The sequence below is a fragment of the Heloderma suspectum genome, chromosome 3 (assembly GCF_057233095.1).
Source record: "Heloderma suspectum isolate Gila_16-S chromosome 3, 16-S_ref, whole genome shotgun sequence".
Taxonomy (NCBI): Eukaryota; Metazoa; Chordata; class Lepidosauria; order Squamata; family Helodermatidae; genus Heloderma; species Heloderma suspectum.
In genome coordinates this window covers 85,820,681-85,843,033 of record NC_139460.1, presented here as the reverse complement: position 1 = coordinate 85,843,033, position 22,353 = coordinate 85,820,681, and the positions used below count along the sequence as shown (strand labels likewise).

Sequence of the window (22,353 nt, the reverse complement as noted above, 5' to 3'; positions counted from 1 at the left end):
TGTCCTAATCCCTCAGCATGGTACAGGTTTCAAATCTAAATAAATATGAACACCACTGTGTACTTCAGCTTTCCCCAACCTGGTGTCCTCCAGATGTGCTGGACTACAATTCCCGTCATCCCAAACCAGCATAGCTACTGGCCACCCTGGCTGGAGATGATAGGAGTTGTACCCCAACACATCTGGTGTCACGTTTCCCTTGGGCCCCCTCTTTCCTGATGCACTCACACACACAAATAGAGAGGCTTAAGTCTCAGGCCTTTAATTCATTATCAACAGGTTCATTACAGATGCAAATCCTCGAAGACTCTCAGGCTACAAAGGAATGCCTCCAGGGGATTCAAATGGGAACACCCATGTTGCCGCAGTTTGAAGTGAGGCTTGCTGGCTAGACTAACTTAGGGAGGGATGTCCCGCCCTTCCAGTGATGCTTCCCTACGTCGCCTCTCACGCATCGCTAACTCGGTCGACCGACTGAGCTCCACCCCTGATGTTTCCCTCTTAGCTCTGCACTGTAGTCTAGCATCTCTTAGGTCACAGCCCCCACTTTCCTCCTCCTCCCAGCTTCTCATGGGGGGGGGGCTTCAGCCCTTCCAGTGATGCTTCCCTATGTCACCTCTCACGCATCGCTAACCGGGTCGACCGTCTGAGCTCCGCCCCTGATATTTCCCTCTTAGCTCTGCACTGTAGTCTAGCATCTCTTAGGTCACAGCCCCCACTTTCCTCCTCCTCCCAGCTTCTCACGGGGGGGGCAAGGGGGGGCTTCAGGTCCAGCCATCTGGTAGTTAGTAAGCTGAGAAGCATGCCTACCCATATCTGAACTGGCTTGGGAAAATGCATCCCCTGGTTCTGGCTGTGCCTCTTCTGAATCTGAGCTGCTAATGATCCCCCTGAGCTCAGAATCAATCCTGACATCTGGAGAGTGCCAGGTCAGGGAAGGGCAGTGTAGTTTATGCTGAATGCAGAAACATGGAAGGACTGGGGTGGATATCAAAAGCAATCCCTGTTCCCCCGGAACAGAATATAATTTTATTGATGTTTTCCCAACTACCATTCTTGATTTAACCCTGAGCCACAAAAGCCAGCTTTCAAAAGTAAACATAATAAAATGCAGTAATGCTTAGCAGCTAAGCATTAGCCAGGCTAATAATGTTTGAATCCAAGATGCCCTATTGCTCGTAGATGCAAAGAAGGAATGGATAACATTGAACAGAGGTGGCCCCAAATTATCCACTGGTTGCTCTGATTTGGAAACACCATAAGGACGAACTTATACTTGAGCACCAACTTCTAAGAGACACCTTACTTACCTGGATTTGCTGGAAGAAACATCTGGTACCTGGCCTCTCTCCGATGACTTTGACTGATTTCTAATGCGACAAATCGGCCTTTCATAATGGAGAGAGGAAAGGTATATTGGAGGATTAATTTGCTTGATCTGTTTCCTGTGGTGATAGTTTAAAAAAAGCTCAACCATGTGACTCCTCCCATATGTTAGTTTATGTGCAAATTAGCCAATTCCTTAATTGACCAGATGGCAACCAGACAGCCAGATGTTGGCTTACATCAGGAGTAGGCAACCTGGTGCCTGCCAGATATTTTGAACTACAACTCCCATAAGCCCCAGCCAGCATGGCCAAGGGTCAGAGATGCTGAGGGGGAATGCAGAGATAACTTGGGCAGTTGATATGCTCACACCCAAGTGCCCTCTCCCTTCTCCTGGGAATGCAGAGTCCAGGCAGTTCCTTGGTATATACCTCAGCCAAGAACAATGAACTCAGACTAGAACACAGTTGGAGGATGGCTCATGCCGAGTTTGACCCAACACAGGTTAGAGCTCATTATCAGTCTACTTTGTGGCAGTGATGATGGAAAAGAGGGAGTTCTTTTTCATCACCGTTGCATCTTTTCAGTGTTGTCAGTGGAGCTTTTCTTAGTAATTTGTGGACTGCTGCAATCTGGGTCAAGGAGATGGTGGAAACCTTGGTAGCATGCTGTGAAATGTTTTCACAACACTTTGAAGATAAAGTGGCTCAAATCTGTCATGTCTTGGACACCAGAATTAGTGCAGTTCCATTAGGAGACATGTTCAGAGCACTGACTGGTTTAGTTTTATTGGATGACTTTTATTTGTTGAGGGCCAGGAATGTGGACAAAGTGCTTGGCCAAGTCCAGTCAACCACCTGTGTGCTTGACCCTTGCCCTTCATGGCTTATTACATCTAATAGGAAGGGGATGTCCAACTGGGTCCAGGAGGTTGTAAATTCTTTTTGAGAGATGCGGTGGTACCGGCCTCTTCAAAGGAGGCAGTAATTATGCCATTCCTGAAGAAGCCTGACCTGGATCTGGAATATGTTAATAGCTCAGACTGGTTCCCAACATCCCCTTCTTGGGCAAGCTGCTTGAGAGGCTGATATACCAACGACATCCTTATCTGAACAGAGACAGCCCAGCTAAAGTTATCCATGCTCTGGTAACCTCTCATCTGGATTACTGCAATGTGTTATACATGGGGCTGCCTTTGAAAATGCTCTGGAAACCTCTGCTGGTCCAAAACAGGGCAGCAAAATTGTTACCAGGGACTGGTTGATATGATCATATTATGCCAGGGGTCTGTGATTTGCATTGGCTTTCAGTACGTTTCTGGGCCCAATTTAAAGTGCTGGTATTAACTTTTAAAATCCTAAAAAGCTTGGGGCCAGATTATCTGAAGTATCACCTCCTCCCATATATACCTGCCCAGACCCTAAGAACATCTTCAGAGGCCTCCTCTGAGTGCCCCCTGCCACCAACCAAGGTGAATCGGGTGGCTATTATGGAGAGGGCCTTTTCAGTGGTGACACCCCGGTTTTTGAATGCCCTTCCTACAGAGGCTCACCTAGTGCCTACATTGTGGTCTTTTTAGCATCAGGTGAAGACCTTTTCTTTTCTTTTCTTTTCTTTTCTCAGGCTTTTCAGTCCTTCAGTTTTGTTTTTAAATATGTTATTATGTTTTTACATCTTTACACTGCTACTGGTTTTTACCCTGGTTTTTACTACGTTGTAAAGGTTTTTAATTATATTTTAGGGTTTTAATTTTTATGAACTGCTTAGAAAGCTTTGCCTATTGAATGGTATAGAAATGTAACAAACACACAAACAAAAAACCTGCAGAGGATAACATTCCAAACATCTGATGAAGCAGCTTCTACTCCACGAAAGCTATGCCATAAGACATTCTTTAGTCTTTAAGGTTGTACAGAATCTTCGTTATTTCTATTTTTTATGTAGCAGGAACTTAAGTAGATATACATAAACCAATAATGAGTCTTATACTATATCAATCATTTACAAAAAGCAAATAAATATTATGAAAAAATAGAAACCTGGGATTTGTTAGATACATCACATGAACACATGGTGGTGTCCCTGTATTATTTCCACCTTTCCATGATACAATGTATTCAAAATCCTGTGATTTAATGTCCACAGTGAACGGTGACACAGACGTTTCTTGTGGGATGGGAAAAAAGAACAGTTACAAAGCTTAGCAAAAAACGGAAAAGTCCAACCCTACTAATCATGCATAAACATCTCTGCATCTTGCCCTTCAGCCCGAATAAAATACAGTGCAAACATGGCCGTGAATGTTGTACTGATTCAATTCATGCTAACTTAATTGGAAGCACTAATACTGGCATACAGGATTTTGCTATATAGTGATATTGATATAGCTAGGTGTGTACAGGCATACAAAAAATGGGGGGGGGGGGGCGATGCTGCCATTGTTTCTCCCAAAGAAGCCTGGCTCCATAACCCATTTGATAAAACATGGGCAGCGGCTAACTCTGAGTGATCCATCTTATTCCTGCCTCTGTGCTTCAGACAAGGCTGCCTGCCCTGTTCTTACATTTTTAAACCATGGCATGCACAGTTAGTCAATTAAATACCCATCCATTTCACTTTCCGCTTTTTAGCAGAACTGATTTTTGCTGCAAATAGAAAGCATGGGTTTCCTGAACTTCTCTGGGACAGGTTGTTCAGCTGACCACAATACAAAGGCTGCAGCTGCACTTCATGTTAAACCATGGTTTAGTCACTAAACTTCAGTACAAAATGCGTGATATGGAATGAGCAGAGTGAGCCTCAGGGTCTGCGTGGCCAGGAGGAGGACCTGCAGCATTTACTTTCAGTTTCTTTTTTAAAGTCGGCTTGTTGTTGCATGCAATCCCAGGGCTCTGGTTTATACTAACCATGGTTAGCATAAACAAGCTAGCTTTGGAACCCATGGTTTGAAGCTGGCTTGTTTCGAAACTGATCTCAGGTTTGCAAGCAATGACAAGCAAAGATCTCCTCCCAGCCATCATGGGAGCAGAGAGGAGGGCACTTGCAAGCCCAAGGCTGGGGCTCATTGCAGCATGTGCAGGTTGCACAAAACCATGTTTCAGTGTGACAGCCAGTGAGGGCGTACCCAAAGTGAACTCATCACTAAAATTATGTGTGTCTCTATGCACTCTTAAGTGACTCGTTTGAATGAAAAGGCACAATTATCAGGGGCTTTTATTCGCAAACACCACTGGAAGGAAAGCTGGCCAGTTAACAAGGACAGTTCTTAGTCTTTACAATGGGGCTTCTGCAGGAACTATTTTGATGGACAAGGTCTATCGAAGCCTTCCCCAACTTGGTGCCCTCCAGGTACGTTGGACTACAACTCCCACTATGCACAGCTAACAAGGCCATTGAGACTGTTTGGTCCAGAAGGTGGGAGTTGTAGTCCCATGCACCTGGAGGTCACTAGGTTGGGGAAGGTTGGTCTATAGCACTTGATAGCAGCAGGGATATTGCTCCCAATAGCAATACTTTCCAAAGAAGGTAGTTTGAAGTAGTTTTAAAACTCTTACCAAGTATGTTGTACAAAGTAGAAGTCATAACACTGATGTACACTATAAATTAAAAGAATATATTAGAAAATAATATAAAAAACCTGTTTGATCATCAACATTTACATAAATAACTATCTCAGTGCTGACGGCAATGTACTTCATACAGAACCCGAAATTTGAGATTCATGGATTTTGTTCTGGGGGGTGGGGTCGTTCAGAGAAGTTTGATAAATAATGTTAAGTTGGGGAACCTTGCGCAGAGTATCCAGTTATCTCCAAGGTGGTGGGGCAGGTCTATTCTTCCTGTCCTTCTCCATGGCTCCTCAGTTTAAGGTGCAATCCTATGCATCTTTAGACAGAGACAAGTTCTACAACTCCCAGCATGCTGCAGCCAACAGTCAAATCCTAAATGCTGCACAAAAGCAGTCTGGCAGCTTAGCATGTCTGAGAGCCAGTGTGGTGTTTGAGTGTTGGGCTGGGTCTAGGAAGACCCAGGTTCTAGTCCCAACTCGGCCATGAAGCTCACTGGGTGACTTTGGGCCAGTCACTGATTCTCAGCCTAACCTACCTCACAGGGCTGTTCTGAGGACAAAATTGAGAGAAGGAGAACCATGTAAGCCACCATGAGTTCCATGTGAGAGGAAAAAAGGTGGGATATAAATGTAATAATAAATAAAAATAAACAAAGTGTCAGTGCATTTGGGACTGCCTAGCTCGCTATGAACCTGTCTTGAGTATTATGATCTGCAGGAGAAGGCATTTTGAGGGTGCCATTACCCACAGAGGCCTGTTTGTTGGCACGTGTGAAAGGGCTTTCTTCTGTATTGCTCCCAAACTATGGAATGCACCCTCCCTAAAGAACTATGTTTGGCCTCCACTCTAAAAGCTAAGGCTTTTAGAAAGGGTGTAAAGACACATCTTTTAAATTTAGCCTTTTAAAATGTGTAGTTTTAATGTTTTTACCATTTTTAATGTTCTTGTTTTTATTGTTTTCCTATTTTAGATTTTTATACACAGCCTTAATTGCTGTTTAGCAGATGCGGTGGTATATCAGTGCTAATAATAAACAATACATCAATAAATCTTGCACCTGTCCATTTAGTATACATGGAGAGCGTGTTTCTTAAAGTGGAATGTGAGCTACAAAAAGGAACACGACAGCCACCGCTCATCTGCTGGATGGTTATTAAGCTTGTTTCCTGAAAGCTGCTTGGTCTTGCCCATTTTTCTGTTTCCTGTTTATGGCCTGGAACTACAGCTAGGGATGTACGAAAGTCACCGTTTCGCGGATTCATTCGTGGCGGGGGGGTGTGCTCCGTCCCTTCTCCCAGAATCCTCGACGGGGGGGAGGCGCTCCGGTCGCCCCCCCCAGAATCCTGCCTGGCTGACTCCGCCCACGGCCGGACATCCGGCCGCTGGGCAGCAGGGATGCAAATGGCGGCGGCCATAGCCGCCGCCACTTGCGTCCCTGTAGTGAGCCGTGATAGGCTACGTAAGTATTTACGTAGCCTATCATGGCAGGCTTAAAAAAAAAAAAACGCGTACGAAAATGGCGGCAGCTACAGCGGCCGCCATTTGCGTTCTGTATTTTTCACCGTTTTAGCCTACGTAAATATTTATGTAGGCTATTACGGCGAAATAAAGGGGAACGCAAATGATGTAGTGGGCGCCATTTGCATTCCCCTTTTTTTGGCCGCTGTAGTTAGGGATGTCAGAGAATTCCGCGACGGATCTCGGTGAGGCCGAATTCCAGTGCATTCGGCCCCCCGAAATCTGTTACAGAACTAAGCCCCCGCCCCCCCACCCCACGAACGGTGCGCGGGACGAAGTCCTCGCTGCCCCCACCCCACAAAAGGCACGCGAAACAGAGCACTTACCTGCTCCCATCCGCGCTGCTTTGCAAATGGCGGCCGTCCTGCAGCTGCCATTCGCTTCCTCCTTTTCATAGCCGTGATAGGCTACGTAAATACTTACGTAGCCTATCACGGCCTCCACAGGGACGCAAAAGGCATCCCTGCGTAAGCCGTGATAGGCTATGTATGTATTTACGTAGCCTATCACGGCCGTGAAGAAGAAGCGAATGGCGGCCGCAGGGCGGCCGCCATTCGCAAGTTGGCGCCGACAGGAGCAGGTAAGTACTCAATTTCATGCGACTTTCGTGGGTTGGGGGAGGCAGGGGATTCGTTCCGTGATGGATTTTGGGGGGCTGAATGCACTTGCATTCAGCCTCACCGAGATCCGTCGCGGAATTCTCTGACATCCCTAGTAGCCTATCACGGCCTCCACAGGGACGCAAATGGCGTCCCTGCATTAGCTGTGATAGGCTACGTAAGTATTTACGTAGCCTATCACGGCTATGAAGAGGAGGAAGCGAATGGCAGCCACAGGACGGCCGCCATTTGCAAAGCAGCGCGGACGGGAGCAGGTAAGTGCTCTGTTTCGTGCGCCTTTCGTGGGGTGGGGGCGGCAGGGACTTTGTCCCGTGTGACTTTCGTGGGGTGGGGTGAGGCTTCGTTCCGTGACGGATTTCGGGAGGCTGAATGCACTGGCATTCGGCCTCACCGAGATCCGTCGCGGAATTCTCTGACATCCCTAACTACAGCGGTTGCGTTTGAGGAACCATCTGTCTCTCTGGCCAGTGTTTACAATAGAGTGGGCGTGTTGTCTTTGAGACAGTTGCTGGGAGGGGGCTACAAGGGATGGGATGCTCCAGGCTGGTCAAACAGTGAGGAGACTAAAGGGGAAGAGCAGCTTCAATCTAACAGAGTGTAAAGACAGGTACCATTTCAGTGAAATAGATGCTGTTTCTTAAGATAATGTCTCCATAGTTAAAGGAAATGTCCTGTTAATGATCTGTAGGATGGCACAGACAGTGTATGATTTATAGGTATTTTCTTCATAACTCAGTATTACTTAAATAATACATTGATCCACCCAGCAGCAACTTTAGTAAAGAAGCGCAACTGATCACAAAACAAAGGTATGGTGTGGCATGTGTTACTTTCTGATTTGACCAGATCCTCCTTCCTCTTTCATTATTTTGGCAAAAAGAAATGACAGTCACAAGATTGTAGTAAAGGACATTTGCTAAGAGAGTTACATAAACATTAACTGGAAGCAAGACTGCAAATTTATTCAGATGGGTTCATCTTCCTTAAAAATATAAGTATAGGTACGGCATATTCTGGCCACTCTCTTACGATCACAAAGGTTTACTATCCCTCCTGCTCTTGATCTCTCTCTGAAATAAATAACTAGTGTTTACCAGTAGAATTAATTATGTTAATCTGTAAAAAAATATTCTCCAACTGATGCCCTCCGGATGTTTTGGACTACAGCTTCCATCATCTCTAGACAGCAGGGCCAATGCTGGCTGGGGATGATGGGAGTTGCAGTCCAACACGTCCATTGGGTACCGGGCTGGGGAGGCTGCTGTAGAATAAAGAGGCAAAAAGTGCTGTGGCACCGGAAGCTGAGGCCGCAATCCTACCAAGCTGTGGTATGTGCATGCAGGGCAGAATGGTGCATACAGCTAGAGGTGCCATTGAAGTTCTACTACAGCCACTGACAGAAACTGTTTTTTATTTTGGCTACGCAGTTCAGCTGGGAAAGCACAGCTGCATTAAAAACATGAAAGACACATCTGGAGATTCTCCCACTCATATGCATACAATGCTGTCATGTAGCAACCTAACTGATTGCGACTTCAGAGGTATTGGTTCTGATTCATCTAAGGCTGAAGGATTCTGCCTAACATAGCTCAATAAAATCAATTAGTCACTATTCTTTTCTTTTCTTAGCATTTTTCTAAACTATAACACAACGGTTAGAGCAGACCCATTGAAATGAATGAGACAAGCTAGTCACGTTTAACTTAAGTTCCATTGATTTCAATGGGTCTCTGCTAAGCATGACAAAGTCTGGATCCAACCCAGAGATAGGAACAAATCCAGAAACTGATGAAGAACTAATAAAAGACTTTAAAAAACAGACTGTAGACATCAGGTTTGTAGGGCTTTTAAGACAAAAATAAATCCACTTTCAGGGTGAAATCTTGTCCTTGAGATCCACTGGCTGGCTGAGGGGCTTGATGAGACAGCCAAAGCCCTGCAATGCCTCTGGCATGACAGATACACTGGTGGAACTCCCCCAGTACACTGGCAAAACACTTAGATATTGTTGTCTTAAGTTTTTTTTAAAGGGACAAGCCTAAATTTCCAGCTGGGTAAAATTCCCTTTCCCATGCTCATGGTGGGATCATTAAAGTTAAGCACGTTTAAGGGTGCAGTCCTCAGCACACTTACCAAGAAGTAAGAACCACTAAACTTAGTCAAATGTGCTTCTGGGTAATCATGTGTAGTATCAGATGTAACAGTCTATAGGTCTCTCCCCTTGAAATCAATGAGAGTTAAAGTGCTTAACTTTGGCTGCATGTTTTGTTTTTGTTCTTTTAATCTCTGTTAGCATTTCCTTTATGTCAGGTTTTATTTATTTGTAGAAGCTATTTTCTGTCCAAATTTGAACAGGCAGAAAGAGCTAAAACAAACAGGATGCAAAGTTAAAATCAAAGAGGGAGAGATACGAAGCTTAAGGGACAGAGAGATCTGCAAATTAAAAATAGGCTTTTACATAGTAAATAAAAATCACCGCCTAAGCTTCTTGTTATACCCATATTTTGGTATAAAGGCAAAGCTGTTTTCTGTTACAATAGCAAACAGCTGCTAATCTCTTTAATGAATTCTAAGGGTGTTCTAAGGGATCCTGTGTCTCCTCCTTCCAGGGTAGCGCATTAGCAACCTACAAGTACAGTTCCCTCAAAGCAATTGTACAAAATCTACAGAAGAAATGAGCGGAATGATTATATGTTGAGTTGCAGAGACAGCTGGTCCAATAAAATATTTTCCCTTTCTAAGTTTATGCCAAGGCAATGGGGTTGTTCCAAGGATGTGTATATGGGAACTGCCAACCTCTCAGACACATTTATTTAGTTTTAATTTTTAAAACTTGGAGAAATGAACAATTGCACATCTCCATCATAATTATTAGAATGAGACGACCATGATAAATTCATGAAAAGTAAAAGTGAAAGTAATATTTAAACACAGCATAAACAACATGGAAAAATAGAATACACGGTTTTTATTTCAGAGGTACAATGCATCAACTTACAAAAACCTACCAATGGTTAATATTAATAATACGATATTAATGTATCCCCCATCACCCAATAATTTCGCTCTTAGGCGGAAGAGCTAAATCTCCATACAACTTCAAGACCACAGACCAGGATTAAAAATAGTAATAAGAAATTTTGCAGTTCTGACTTCAGGATGTGCATCTTTTAAAAAAAAAAGAGAAGAAGATTAAACAGCTGCTGGGGATTCCTGAAGGAGGAGCGAGGAAGGTATAAATATTTTAAAACAACCAATAAATATATTTTACCAAAGTCAACTTAAAAACAAACAGCAGACCATGTCATTGTTGTGGTCAGGCAGGATTGCAGCTATTTAAATTAAAGTACTCCTGTGATTCCTGTTTTTGTTTATTAATATTCCACTTTGGCTGCACAATTTGTTTTTAAAAACATGGCAGAAATTGATGGTTAAAATGTAATTGGCAAAGGAAGCCTCCTAAGAACAGCTGAGAAAATCTAGTATAAGAAAAAGAAGAAAAAGGAAGGATGGAGGTCCAAAATATTAAATTCTGTCTGGACTTGACTCACCAAGTTTGTAGAAATTCAGTGGTCCCATGAAAAGTGCCATCACAGTTTAAAACCTCATCGTACTGGTGGTCAAGTGCTGATGTTAATCTTGCATCTGCAACTATAACAAATTTAATTGTTCTTAGCTAACAATAATCATTCTGAATGGTTAACATTAAAGTGCAATGTAACTTTTCTACTGTGGCTTCTAAGGAGGTAAAGGGTTGTATCCAACTCTGTCCTTCCGTTCACAGAAGGTTCTTTGATCCTACGGAGACTGTGAATGGGTGGTGGTGGAGTGGGGGGGAGGCGATTTTCACTGATTTCCCCTTCCCTCTGCAGCCACCTGTGCCCCCCGCATCTGTTCCAGAGTGTTGGGGGACATTCTGGGACAGCGTGACCGGTGGCATGGAAGGATGCAGGAGAAAGGGGGAATTTGTGAAAATCGCCCCTTCCCCTTCCATTGATGGAGGCCTCCATGGGATCAAAGAGCCTTCCGTCAATGGAAGAGCACAGCTGGATACAACCCACTGTAACTGTCAGCCATGGTCTGTTATTGTACACTACTTCAAAGGAGAGATCAACATGGTATTTACCTGAATTTTTGGTCCATTCCCTTCCTAGGATCTAGGGTGGCTATAGCTCAAAGCACTGCACTAAAAACATCCAGACAAGATGAAAACACATGATAAAAGCTGAACTGTTCACTCTAGTTTAAATCAAAGCTTCTGCAAACATGATCAAGACAGGCCAGACATGCCATCATTCATATCCCCCAAAAGCAGACATGTAGCAAGCTGTCACTGCAGCCCACCTTCCTACCTGTGTCATCATGCAACTCATGGGACATACCCAGCAATTAAAAGATAGAGGAGTGGCACAATGAACTGTCCCATCAATCCTGGAACTATCCTAGTCAGAAACACACTAGTCAGTCTAGTTTTATATAGGCTGTGCACATGCACAGTTCTCTCAGAGTAAAACCCTAAGCATATTTACATGGGAGGCTGTCCCATTGAAACCAGAGGGCCTTGCTTCTGAGTAAACATGTTTAGGATTGCACTGTAGGAGTTGAATTCAGACTAGGGGTGCTTCAGACAGAGAGTTCCTAATTGGAAGCATCGTTCAGCTACTACATCTTTTTCTCCACTAAGAAAAATAGATGGGGAATAGCAGTGGGAAAACACAGGAGAGTTACAAGTGGAAGATGTTGTTGTCTAGACCCCTGACAAAATTATGTGAATGAGGCAGGGCGATGGCACCATAAAAGCTTCATCTGGAAGCACTCAAAGGAAATCACATTGTAATCCCATGACTAACTTATATAAATCCCATTGATTTCAATGTGACTGAAGTGTGGCTAACTTAGTTGGGATCCAAACCTATGTAGAAATGTGAAGACCCAGAAAAAAACTGGGAAAATTCTGGGAAAAAATGAGTTTTCCTGTTTTTCCCCAGGGCCATTTTTGTTTTTTTTTTTTCTGAAAAAATTGAACAGCTTTGTATTATGAAATATTTGCTTTGAGATAATGAATACAATATTTAAGACAAGGTATTTATATATTGCTATCCAGCCTTTACTCAACGCAGATGATTTCTAAAAAGTATGTAATAAATTTTTTATAGAAAGACTAGGGATGTAAAACTTCTGGAAACAATGAAGCTATTGGGGGAAATTGTTTTTTTTTTTTTTTTAGTAATCTTTGTAAGATTTCCAGCATAGTTTTTTCTTCCATTCCTTGCTAAAATTATTGATCTAATTTTTTTTTTACTGATAGACATTTCAGGATGCTCCAAGTCATGCTCAGTTTCCCAACAGAGTCACCATATTACAATATGTGAAGAAAATGTACATTCTTGACAGTTTGGGTTTTGTTCTATAGAATCCTGTGCTTCTGGGTTTGTTCTGGTTAGTTGCTGTAGCAGTCAATTAATGCAATTCTAATCTAAAGCCCACATGTGAAAGCAATAGGTTATCCCTCCACTATTACCAAATACAACAGAACAGCATGTGGGCTATCCTACCTATGTTTCTTAAAAAAAAAAAAAAACTTTGCAGCTTGGGTCTATGGAACTCACTGCCACAATTTTTAATAAAGTTCCCAATTAGACTTCACCACTAGAGAATGCTGCCTCAGCTATAAAACTTTTAACTGCTGGCACTAGAATAAATCCTCTCTATCTAAAAGAAACTCAGTAGCCTGGTTCTTATGACGTAGGCATGGGACTGACACCGCCACTACAGACAAACTTTCAAAATGAACAACAAAAAGATTTTATTAACAGAAATTATTTCCAAGTGATGATAAAATGTCACTCTTCAAATAATAGGTTGACATTGCTTAGAGGTTCTTAAATTAAATATGGTTGTTTACCATTCCTAATAGGTGACAGTCCTTCCCAGCCAGCTAAATAAAATCTCAGCAGCTTTTCCTTCAGACTAAGAGCATCTCCACACCAGCCTAAAACCCTGCATTTAAAACGGGGCTTTCTGCTTCCATTTTAAATGCAGGATCATGACAGACTCCCTTTACATGCACTTCCTTCCCCGCTTCCTTCTCCCCTTATCTGAGTCTTCCCTATGTTTCATTGGTCTAGCTCCTCTTATTGTCGGTTTTCCTCTTTTCACGAGGGAACTCAAGCAGAACTCAAGTGCTGTAATTTGATAATTTAAAAATGGAATAAAGGTCATCTGGTGTGGGAGACGCCCTGGAGGCTCATGATGTCATCTAAAGGACACACAAACTTCCGTGAGTAACCAATCTCAGTAGCAGGATAAAAGCTCTGTGTGAAGAAGCCCTAGATTTCCCTAAAATCCACTCCACAAGCATGAACAGGTTTAGGGATTTCCCTAAACTTCCTTACAAACAGGAACAGATTCTGTACACCAGTCTTTCTCTGCCTCTAGTTCTTCCTGCTTCTTCTGGCTTCTAGGATGATTCAGATGTTTCAGGAACTATTTGCTGAAGCTCCCTCTGGTCAGACATAAAATAGGAACCTAAAAGATATAACTTGCTTTGCTCATAAAATTACCATGTTTGGTATAATAAATTTAAACGTATAGTTTATTCAGACAGTAATTACAAATTTACTGAGTTTACTTTTTTAAAGTTTTCAATTTTAATGATAATTTTATGAGCAAATTAAATTATACACAATGTGTTTTTATGTTTCTAAGTCAGCCTTCCCCAACCTGGTGCCCACCAGATGCTTTGGACTACAACTTCCAGCATTCCAGACCATTGACTATGCTGCCTGGGACTGATGGGAGCTGAAGTCCAAAGCATCTTGGAGGCACCAGATTGGGGAACGCTGTCCTAAAGCAACAAAGTGACTTTAGATCTGTAAAGGGTGCTAAAAAGAAGTATTGCATATTTTTCCATTTCCCCCCAAATCCCCCCCACAGTTTTTTGTTCCTTCAAAATGGCTTCAAAATTTCCAGTAATTTTACATCTCTAACTCTGTCTTTCTTTTGTTTGAAAGGCCAATAGTCCTTTAAGGAAAAAGGGAGATGGAAGCTGACTGAAGACACCTCTGCTGTATTGGAAGTGCACTGTGCAGCAGCCATGTTTGCTTATTCACATGTCTGCCTTGTTAACAAGTAACACAGAGGGTAGAGTCTGACGAAAAGGCAGATGAGGATAAGAGCCGCTGAACTCTCAGCTTGCTCTGCCTTACCTTCTCACATTCTGTTACCCAAGGCATTTTTCTCCCAGGCCAGCTCCAATAACAGAAAGAAGATGGGCTGGGAGAAACATGCTTGGGAAGTCAGAGGATGGTAAGTTACTACTTCTCAGTAGTAGAGGTGGGGCCGGTTCGCATGACCAAGGAGAGGGAAATAAACCATGGTGGCTTATTCCCCCTCTGCATGTGCTGGTGGGATTAACATATACCCTCGACAGTGCAGCTTATCGTGTTGTGTGAACCTGGCCTGGGTGACTTGTTGCCGTGGGGAAAAAGCCACCCAGAACTCTACAACAGCCCATGGGCAACAGGCATGCGTGGAGGGGGGAAATAAGCTACCGTGGCTTATTTCCCCCTCTGTGATTGTGTGAACCCAGTTGTAGGGAGCACATGCTTTGTGTAAACAAGGTCCCAGGTTCAATCCCTGACATCCCCAGTGAAAAGGATCAAGTAGCAGGTGTCGGGAAAGCCCTTTGCCTGAAACCCTGGAATGTTGCTTCTAGTTGAAGGGGATAATACTCGACCAGATGAAGAAAGAGTCTGACCTGGTGTATCCTATGGTCCAAAGATAAAATGGGGAAGGGTTCAGCTCTCATCACCCAGGCACACATTTTGATTAAAACACACACACATCCTCCTACCCCTCCTTTCTAGGTGAGTGGGGCACATGAATAAACCAGCATGGCTCCTATTACTCAGTTCCTATTTAGGGAGTACTGGGGACAAGGCCTACAGAGCTATGGAATGGAAGAAATCTTTGATTTGGCTCATAAACACAATGACTGTATGTTTTCTGTTGGAAGACAGGGCAGAGATTCTCTTGGCCTGGACTTCTGGATTCTCAAATGCAGGAAAAGAGAGATAAATGGTTGCTGTGGTAACCAGGCCTTGGCCAAGCTACGAGACAATGGACTGGTATGAGAAGGTACAAAGTTGGATACTTCCAAAGGCTCAGTGCCTGGAGCATTCCCTGATAAGACCCTAGGATTACATCAGTGGCCCCAAGGCAAGAGGGAAACTGTTTCTGGGCAGAAAAGAAAAGTGGCATAATGAACTTTTCCTCTTGACCTGCCATCTACCAATACAGGACCAAAGTTTTAGTTATGAGAGGAGAGACAGAACTAATCAGAGAGCTGGAAGAGGTTTTGGGGTATTGCAGAATGGAAAGTTCAGTTCTTCTTCACTGGACTCCATCTTAGCTTCACTTTTCACTTTTTCACATACAAGCTGGGTCATCACTGCACCTCTGCCCAACGCCTTGCATGTGCTGAAACAATCTGTCTTTTTTGGGACACAGAGAGAAGGGAACTTTGCTTTTAAGATTTAATTATTTTTGCTTACAATGATTTTACAATAGGTTAGGTTTTTCAGTGCTGACTTTTCCACAGACTCTTTGCACAGCTCTGATTCATCTTTACTTCTTTGGGAAGGTTTCACTCCTTTCTTGGTTCCTTAGATTTCCTAGGTTTATTTTTCTCCTTCTTTTATTTATTTTCCTATTATTTTATTTCCTGGTGAGGCTCAGAATTCACTACTTCATTGTTAAACTTCTTCTTCAATTCCTACATGGACCTACTTTTTATCTGGATCCTGTACCTTGGACCCTAAGACTTTCATCTAAGACCACACGAGCCTGTTTTCCCTAACTGGGGTAGGTAACTGTACGTCTTTCTTCCTCAATCTTTATACCAGTCTGCTATACAGCTGGGATAGTAGTAAGCTTTAGTTAGGGGACTGGAGGATGATTAGGGGCAAATGTAGGATTTTTATAAATGGCTAACTGTAGCTAATTTGCATGTTGTCAGCCCTATATGTAAGTGCCATTTCAATTTATGCTTTAATCCAAATTTTTCCACATTGAACTTTTCATTGTATTATATTTCTCTAAAAATCATTTATTTTCCTCTCATTTCTTGCATATTTTGCCTTCATTTCATAGACCCGATTCCCTGTTTATCCATTGTGATTAAATCGCATGCTTAGATATGCAAAGGATTGTGCATGGAGGCCACAATCTTATCGAGGTAGGAGACGACCGACTGTCCAATGCAGAGCAGGAGAAGCACGGAGGGGATCATCCCCTCCGTGCTTCAGCCGCCCTGCACTTACAGCTAGATAGCCAATTTTGGCTGTCTAGCCATGGGACCTCGGAGCGTGGGAAGTGGCAGCTGGCCGACACGTATGATGTGTCGTGCCAGCATTTCTGACTTCCCTGCCCCGACACGCTCCCAGGAATGCCCGTGCTCCTTCCAAGCGCGGAGCCGTTCTGTGCTGCCTACGAGGCAGCGCGGGAGGGGGTGGAGGTCAGTTCTCAGGGAACCGACCTATCCTATGTCCGTCTAGCCGCTGACTAGCAGCCATAGGATTGCGCCCTAAATCTTTCAAATATAGTGCACTTGTAAACAGCCTCATGTCATCTCTGGTTACGCACTCTCCTCCACTGTGGCAAAGAAAGAACCTTATTTTCAACTGCTGCCACTGCATCTCATTTGACCCTTATTGTAGGCAACATAGAGCTGCGCAGTCTTATTTGGATTGTGCACAAAGGGCTCTCAGTCTCTTACTACTCTGAAACTGGCGTATTCAGCAAAAGGGAGACCAAGGAAGCCACACATACAACCATCAGAATGGCCTGCATTCCCTCCTTGTAAACTTCAGTGGAGTTTACAATAGTCTGTAATTCATATTGCAGGTCCCAACTCTAAAAAAGATTTTTAGGTAGTGCTGTGGCAGCTAGGGATGTACGGACTTTGTTAAATCCATTCCATCTGTGTTTTGTGGATTATCAGGCGTCTTTCATTCCATCACCTGCTCATTGACAGAATCAGATTTCTTGACCGAGAATTGTGTTCGTTTGCAAATGCACATTAGTGCAAGTGCACAAATCCCCCCACCCCACGGTCTGCAAGCCCACAGAATCCATGCAACTCGGTTAAAGCCTATCCTCTGTGGAATCCACAGATTCACAGAAATCCTATCTCATTTGAAGCCATTGCAGATTTCTCTGACATCCCTAGTGGAAGCAGGAACTTAACAGTAGATGAGGGAAGTTTTATAGCCCCCTGGAAAATGCAGGAACTCAAGTGAGGGAAGTACAAAGTGAGTGAAAAGCCCTCTGAATTATTATTTATAAGTCTGTTATATACATTTATGTGTAGTCCTTCAACACACAATCTTCAGGGTGTCTCCAGAAATAAAACAAGGTGGGCCTAAGGCGAGGAGTTTGGTGAGATTCCAGAATTGCGTTGCAATGTGGGTATGTAGCAAACCCATTCACACGACCAGTTTCTGTGTGCTAATTCAAACCAGTCTGAACAACAATGGAGTCAAACTTGTTTGAAACAAGTACTGCCTCCCAAAAGATATGAATCACGTGATATCAGAACCACAATAATCAGCACCACAATATATTCTGCACCATAACGTATTCTGTCACTGCAAATCCTCCCTTCTGTAATCTGAGGCTAATTCAAATGTGTGAAAGGGGAGCTACAAAACCACTGCATCCTGTCACATGACTTGCCTTGCTCTTGGCTGGAATGCTAGCTGGCTGCTATGATGAGCAGAAGTTACTGTTATCAGTCTGATGTACAAATATCCCATTTTCAGACATTCCTGGAAATCTGAGCGCTCTGGACTACATGAGCAGCAGATTTTAAATGTCTATTAATTGTAGATGCATAGAAAGCTGCCTTCTACTGTGTTAGACCATTGGTCTATCTAGGTCAGTACTGTCGACACTGACAGGCAGCAGCTGTCCAGGGTTTCAGGAAGGATTCTTTCCTTTTCCTATGCAAGGGATTGAACCTGGGACTTTCTGGAAGCAAACACGGGCTCTTACCACTGAGTTAAAGCCCTTCCCCACTGAACTACAGCCCATTCATCGTACCTGTGTCTACCTAGGCCCCTCAGTCGACCAAAGGCCAGCTCTCTTTTTATATATTTTACAATACATCTAAGGACACATTGTCTGTGCTTAAGGAGGCATGGTGATGCACCTTAGCTCAAGCACCTAAAGATAAGCGGAAGGCGGCTATTGCCTTCTCACCACAAGAGACACGGCCGGAAATGTGTGTGCACTGAAAGCAGAAGCCCTTCCTTTTGAATAAACATGTTTAGGGTGGTGCGGTATGTCTTCTTTTTTGCTTGAGACGCCAACAGCTCCCTGGCAAAGGCATCTTTTCTCTACGACCAGGTGCATGCGCGGGCCTGTGGCTTCCTCCCAGAGGCGAGGGCAATGCACTCTGCACAGGCTCAGCAGAACTCTTGCAAGCCCAGCCCATAAAAGTTCAGCGCACTTACGCCTGCCGAGATCAACGGGTGTAAGTCTGCCTAACGCTGCCCGACATCCGTCCTCTCCCCTGCTATTCTAAGGCTGAGGCTTGTCCTTCCAAGCGACGCCCTCCTGCGGGGGCCTCGCTAGGATGGGCGTCCGCCTCCCAACGGCGCACAGCCGCCAGCCGGCGCTAGCGCCCGGGCGAGGCCCGTCAGCCAGCCAGCTGGTCCTGCCTGTCCCGTGCCAAGATCCTGCGAGCTGGTCCCGCGGGAACGCCTGAGCCGCGGGAGAGACCGGGGAGGCTGGAAGGCCGGCTCTCGCCCCCGCCAGCGCGTCAAGGAAAGCCCCGTGGCTGGGGTGGGGAATTCAGCGAGACGCAACCGCATCCCGCGACCGAGAGGCCCACTCTCGCCTGCTCCCTCCGGGCGGGGATCCCGCTCTCTCCTTCGCGGGCAGCGCGCCCAGCCCCAGCGTACCTGCAGGCCGGCGAGCTCGTCCTTTGGTTCTCAGACCCCGTCTGCGCCGCGGCTGTGGAGACCCAGCCCGGCGCCCTCTTCAAGGCGGACGCGACATCGCTCGAGTTGGCGGCGAAGGCTTCTGCGGGTCCAAACCGAAAGCAAAAGGCCAGGGGCGGAGGGGGGGAGTGGGCGGGTCTTGTTTTTGCTGCCGGGGCCGTGTCCGGGGAAGCTGAAGAAGAGGGGCTGGTTGGGGGCTGGCTGCGAGAAGGAAGCGATTCTTGCATTCACCGGCCGATTCCAGCCCCGCCGCGCCTGTCGCTTCCGTCTCCCCGGCAGAGACAAGCTTCGCCTAGTCGGATGTTACATAAGAGGTTCTGGGTCCTTGAACCCGCATACTAGTTCGACCCCCCCGCTGGTCCCTAAGGTCTGAACTGGTTGGCATCTCTTTTGTGCCCCCAGTTTGCCAAGACGTAAGCTCGCCCTCTTGAGTTCAGTGGCGGTGAGTGCACTCCCAGGTAAGTAAGTATAGAATTGGGGTGTAAGGAATACCAGGGAAAGTTCGATCTAGTACTTTACTCAAAAATGGATCATCTTGAATTTGAATGGGTCCCCCACCACACACAAATTGTTCCCCAAACTATGATCAAATCACAATTTGTGACTGTACCCCCCCCAATATTCCCAAAGCCAAGATCAGATCAGGACTGTCACTGCAGACAGAATCATAGAATAGTAGGGTTGGAAGGAGCCTACAAGACCATCGAGTCCAACCCCCTGCTCAGTGCAGGAATCCAAGTCAGAGCATCCCTGACAGATGGCTGTCCAGCCTCGTCTTGAAGGCCTCCAGTGTGGGAGAGCCCACCACCTCCCTAGGTAATAGGTAATTGGTTCCATTGTCATATTGCTGTAACAGGAAGTTTTTCTTTATGTTCAGCCGGAATCTGGCTTCCTCAAACTTGAGCCCATTATTCCGTGTCCTGCACTCTGGGATGATCCAGAAGAGATCCTGGCCTTCTCTGTGACAACCTTTCAAGAACTTGAAGAGTGCTATCATATCTCCCCTCAGTCTTCTCTTCTCAAGGCTAAAGATGCCCAGTTCTTTCAGTCTCTTCATAGAGCATTGTTTCCAGTCCCCTAATTATCTTTGTTGCCCTCCTCGGAACCCTCTCCAGCTTGTCTGCATCCTAAAGTGCGGTGCCCAGAACTGGACACAGTACTTACCCCAGATGAGGCCTAACCAGTGCTGAGTAGAGGGGAACTAGTACTTCCTGGGATTTGGAAGCTATGCTTCTATTAATGAAGCCCAAAGGAGCATTTGCCTTTTTTGCAACCACATCACATTGTTGACTCATATTCAGCTTGTGATCGACAACAATTCCAAGATCCTTCTCGCTTGTAGTGTGGTTGAGCCACGTATCCCCCATCTTGTAACCATATCAGTCTCAGTATCCAGGGCTTTCAAGCACTACCATTGTGAAAAAATATGGATACTCATGATTTTTTTACATGGCATGCCACCCAGCCTAGTGTCAAAGCACACATCACATCTGCACCCATGGACTGACCATAAAAACGATGGATCCTGTACTTTGGAGTGCCACTGTAGCACAGAAACATGGATCTGAGGCACAGATCCCTATGAATTTGCATGATTTTTATATAGTTCCTTGAAAAACTATAATCAAATCACAGATTGCAGCTGAGCCCATAGACTGCATGGTAAAAATCATGTGCGGTGATTCACAGCACCAGCAGCATGGCACAAAAACATGGATGTAGGGCTGTGTTTCCATGACAACGGAAGGAGAAGCTAATGGAGGAATATGGGGTTTTTGTTAAAAGGAACCGGCTTTGCTGTGAGCAGGGTTTCACAAGCAGATTCTCCACAGCAGTAAAAGTCGCTTCACAGAACATACTTCCTGGTGGGGCTGGGGGTTGGAGTGAACTTCATCTGACTGGCAGAGGCTGCTCAACCAATAAGAGAGCCTTTTCCCCTCCCCCCTTTCTCCTTTCCCTTTAAAGTGCAGATGCATCTGCATTTCAGGAGTAAGCCTCATTGAGCAAATGGGAGTTACTTCTAAGTACACACACATATGCTTGTGCTGGGAAAGGTGGGGGGAGAACACACAGATGGAAACCAGCCCCCATTTTAACCCACAGGACCTCACTGACCACAATAGGGGTTACTTCTGAGGAGACAGTAATGGATTTGTTGTGGGAAAGAGCAGTGAACACAAAGGCTTTCTTCACATGGAGCTTTTATCCTGCGATTCAGATTGCTCCTTCACACAGAAGTTTGCGGACTCTTTACATGACACCGTGATCATCCAAGGTGTCTCCTGCGCTAAATGTTCTCTGTTCCATGTTTAAATAGGTCACAGATAATGAGCTATCAAATTACCCCCTTGTGTTCGGCTTGAGTTCCCTCCATGAAAAGAGGAAAAGCTGCAAGAGGAGCAAGACCAATGAAAGATAATGGAAGACTCAGATACAGGGAGAAGGAGGGGGAAGGGGGTGGGGGAAAAGGAAGCACATGAAAAAGGGAGTCATCATGATCCTGCATTTAGAACGGAAGCAGAAAGCCCTGTTTTAAATGCAGGATTTTAGGCCGGTGTAGGGATGCCCAAAGACAGAAACCAGCCCCCATTGTAACCCACAGGATATCTATGGCTCTCTGAAGTCCAAATCAGCCCCCCCCCCCCCGCCCAGTCAGTAGCCACGGATGTAGACAAAACACACTCGAGTGGTGGGTTAAGAACAGACTTTACTTGATATATAACAAGCTTACATCTTGAGGTAAGTTGGCTGAGGTCAGCCTCATGGACAGCATCTCTTGCAGAAGGAAGTAGGAAGAGAACACCAGAGTAGGGGAAGAAGATAAGGAAAAGGCAATCAGATCTCCCAGAGAGCCCCTCCCACCTGACCCAGGTACATATTAACCCTTCAAGTCCAGGTTAAGTGACTCACGGGCCAAGTCCCTCTAACGCCCCTTCTCGAGGGCAATGGGTCACTGTACTAATCCCATGCCCTTCGGGTGGCACTGCTGCAGTTTTCTCGGCAGAGGCTTTGTCAGCACATCTGCCACCATTTCTTCAGTTGGGCAATACGTCGTTCAATCACCTCTTGCTCTACTAAGTTGATGCCTCATGTCAGTGTGCTTTGTCCATGGCCTCAGGTTCTCGCTCGATGCCAGCTTTAGGCACCCCTGATTGTCTTCATATAGCACTGCGGCTTGAGTGTTCTCCAGTCCCATATCAGTGAATAATTGTCTAAGCCGAATCACTTCCTGACATGCACTGGCTGCTGCCGCATACTTTGCTTCTGTCGAAGACATGGCCGCAACTTCCTGCTTCTTTCTGGCCCAACTGATAG

At 45.0% G+C, this 22,353-nt stretch overlaps 1 protein-coding gene across 6 annotated transcripts in view; it reads right to left on the bottom strand.

The window, feature by feature from the left end:
* Positions 1 to 19,321, bottom strand: part of IFNAR2 (interferon alpha and beta receptor subunit 2) — a 37,674-nt gene extending 18,353 nt beyond the window's left edge. For 3 of the 6 annotated variants that reach the window (XM_084843636.1, XM_084843631.1, XM_084843633.1), the window contains exons 1-5: positions 19,000 to 19,295; positions 10,585 to 10,684; positions 4,881 to 4,922; positions 3,366 to 3,492; positions 1,311 to 1,445 (exon numbers count right to left, since the gene is read on the bottom strand). In XM_084843636.1, the coding sequence (XP_084699762.1) occupies positions 1,311 to 1,445; positions 3,366 to 3,492; positions 4,881 to 4,922; positions 10,585 to 10,624 (344 nt within the window). In that variant the 5' untranslated portion in view covers positions 10,625 to 10,684; positions 19,000 to 19,295. Of the gene's footprint in view, positions 1 to 1,310; positions 1,446 to 3,365; positions 3,493 to 4,880; positions 4,923 to 10,584; positions 10,685 to 18,999 lie in introns of all 6 variants that reach the window. The other 3 variants (XM_084843637.1, XM_084843635.1, XM_084843632.1) reach the window with 2 other exon arrangements.
* Between the last annotated feature and the right edge of the window lie 3,032 nt (positions 19,322 to 22,353).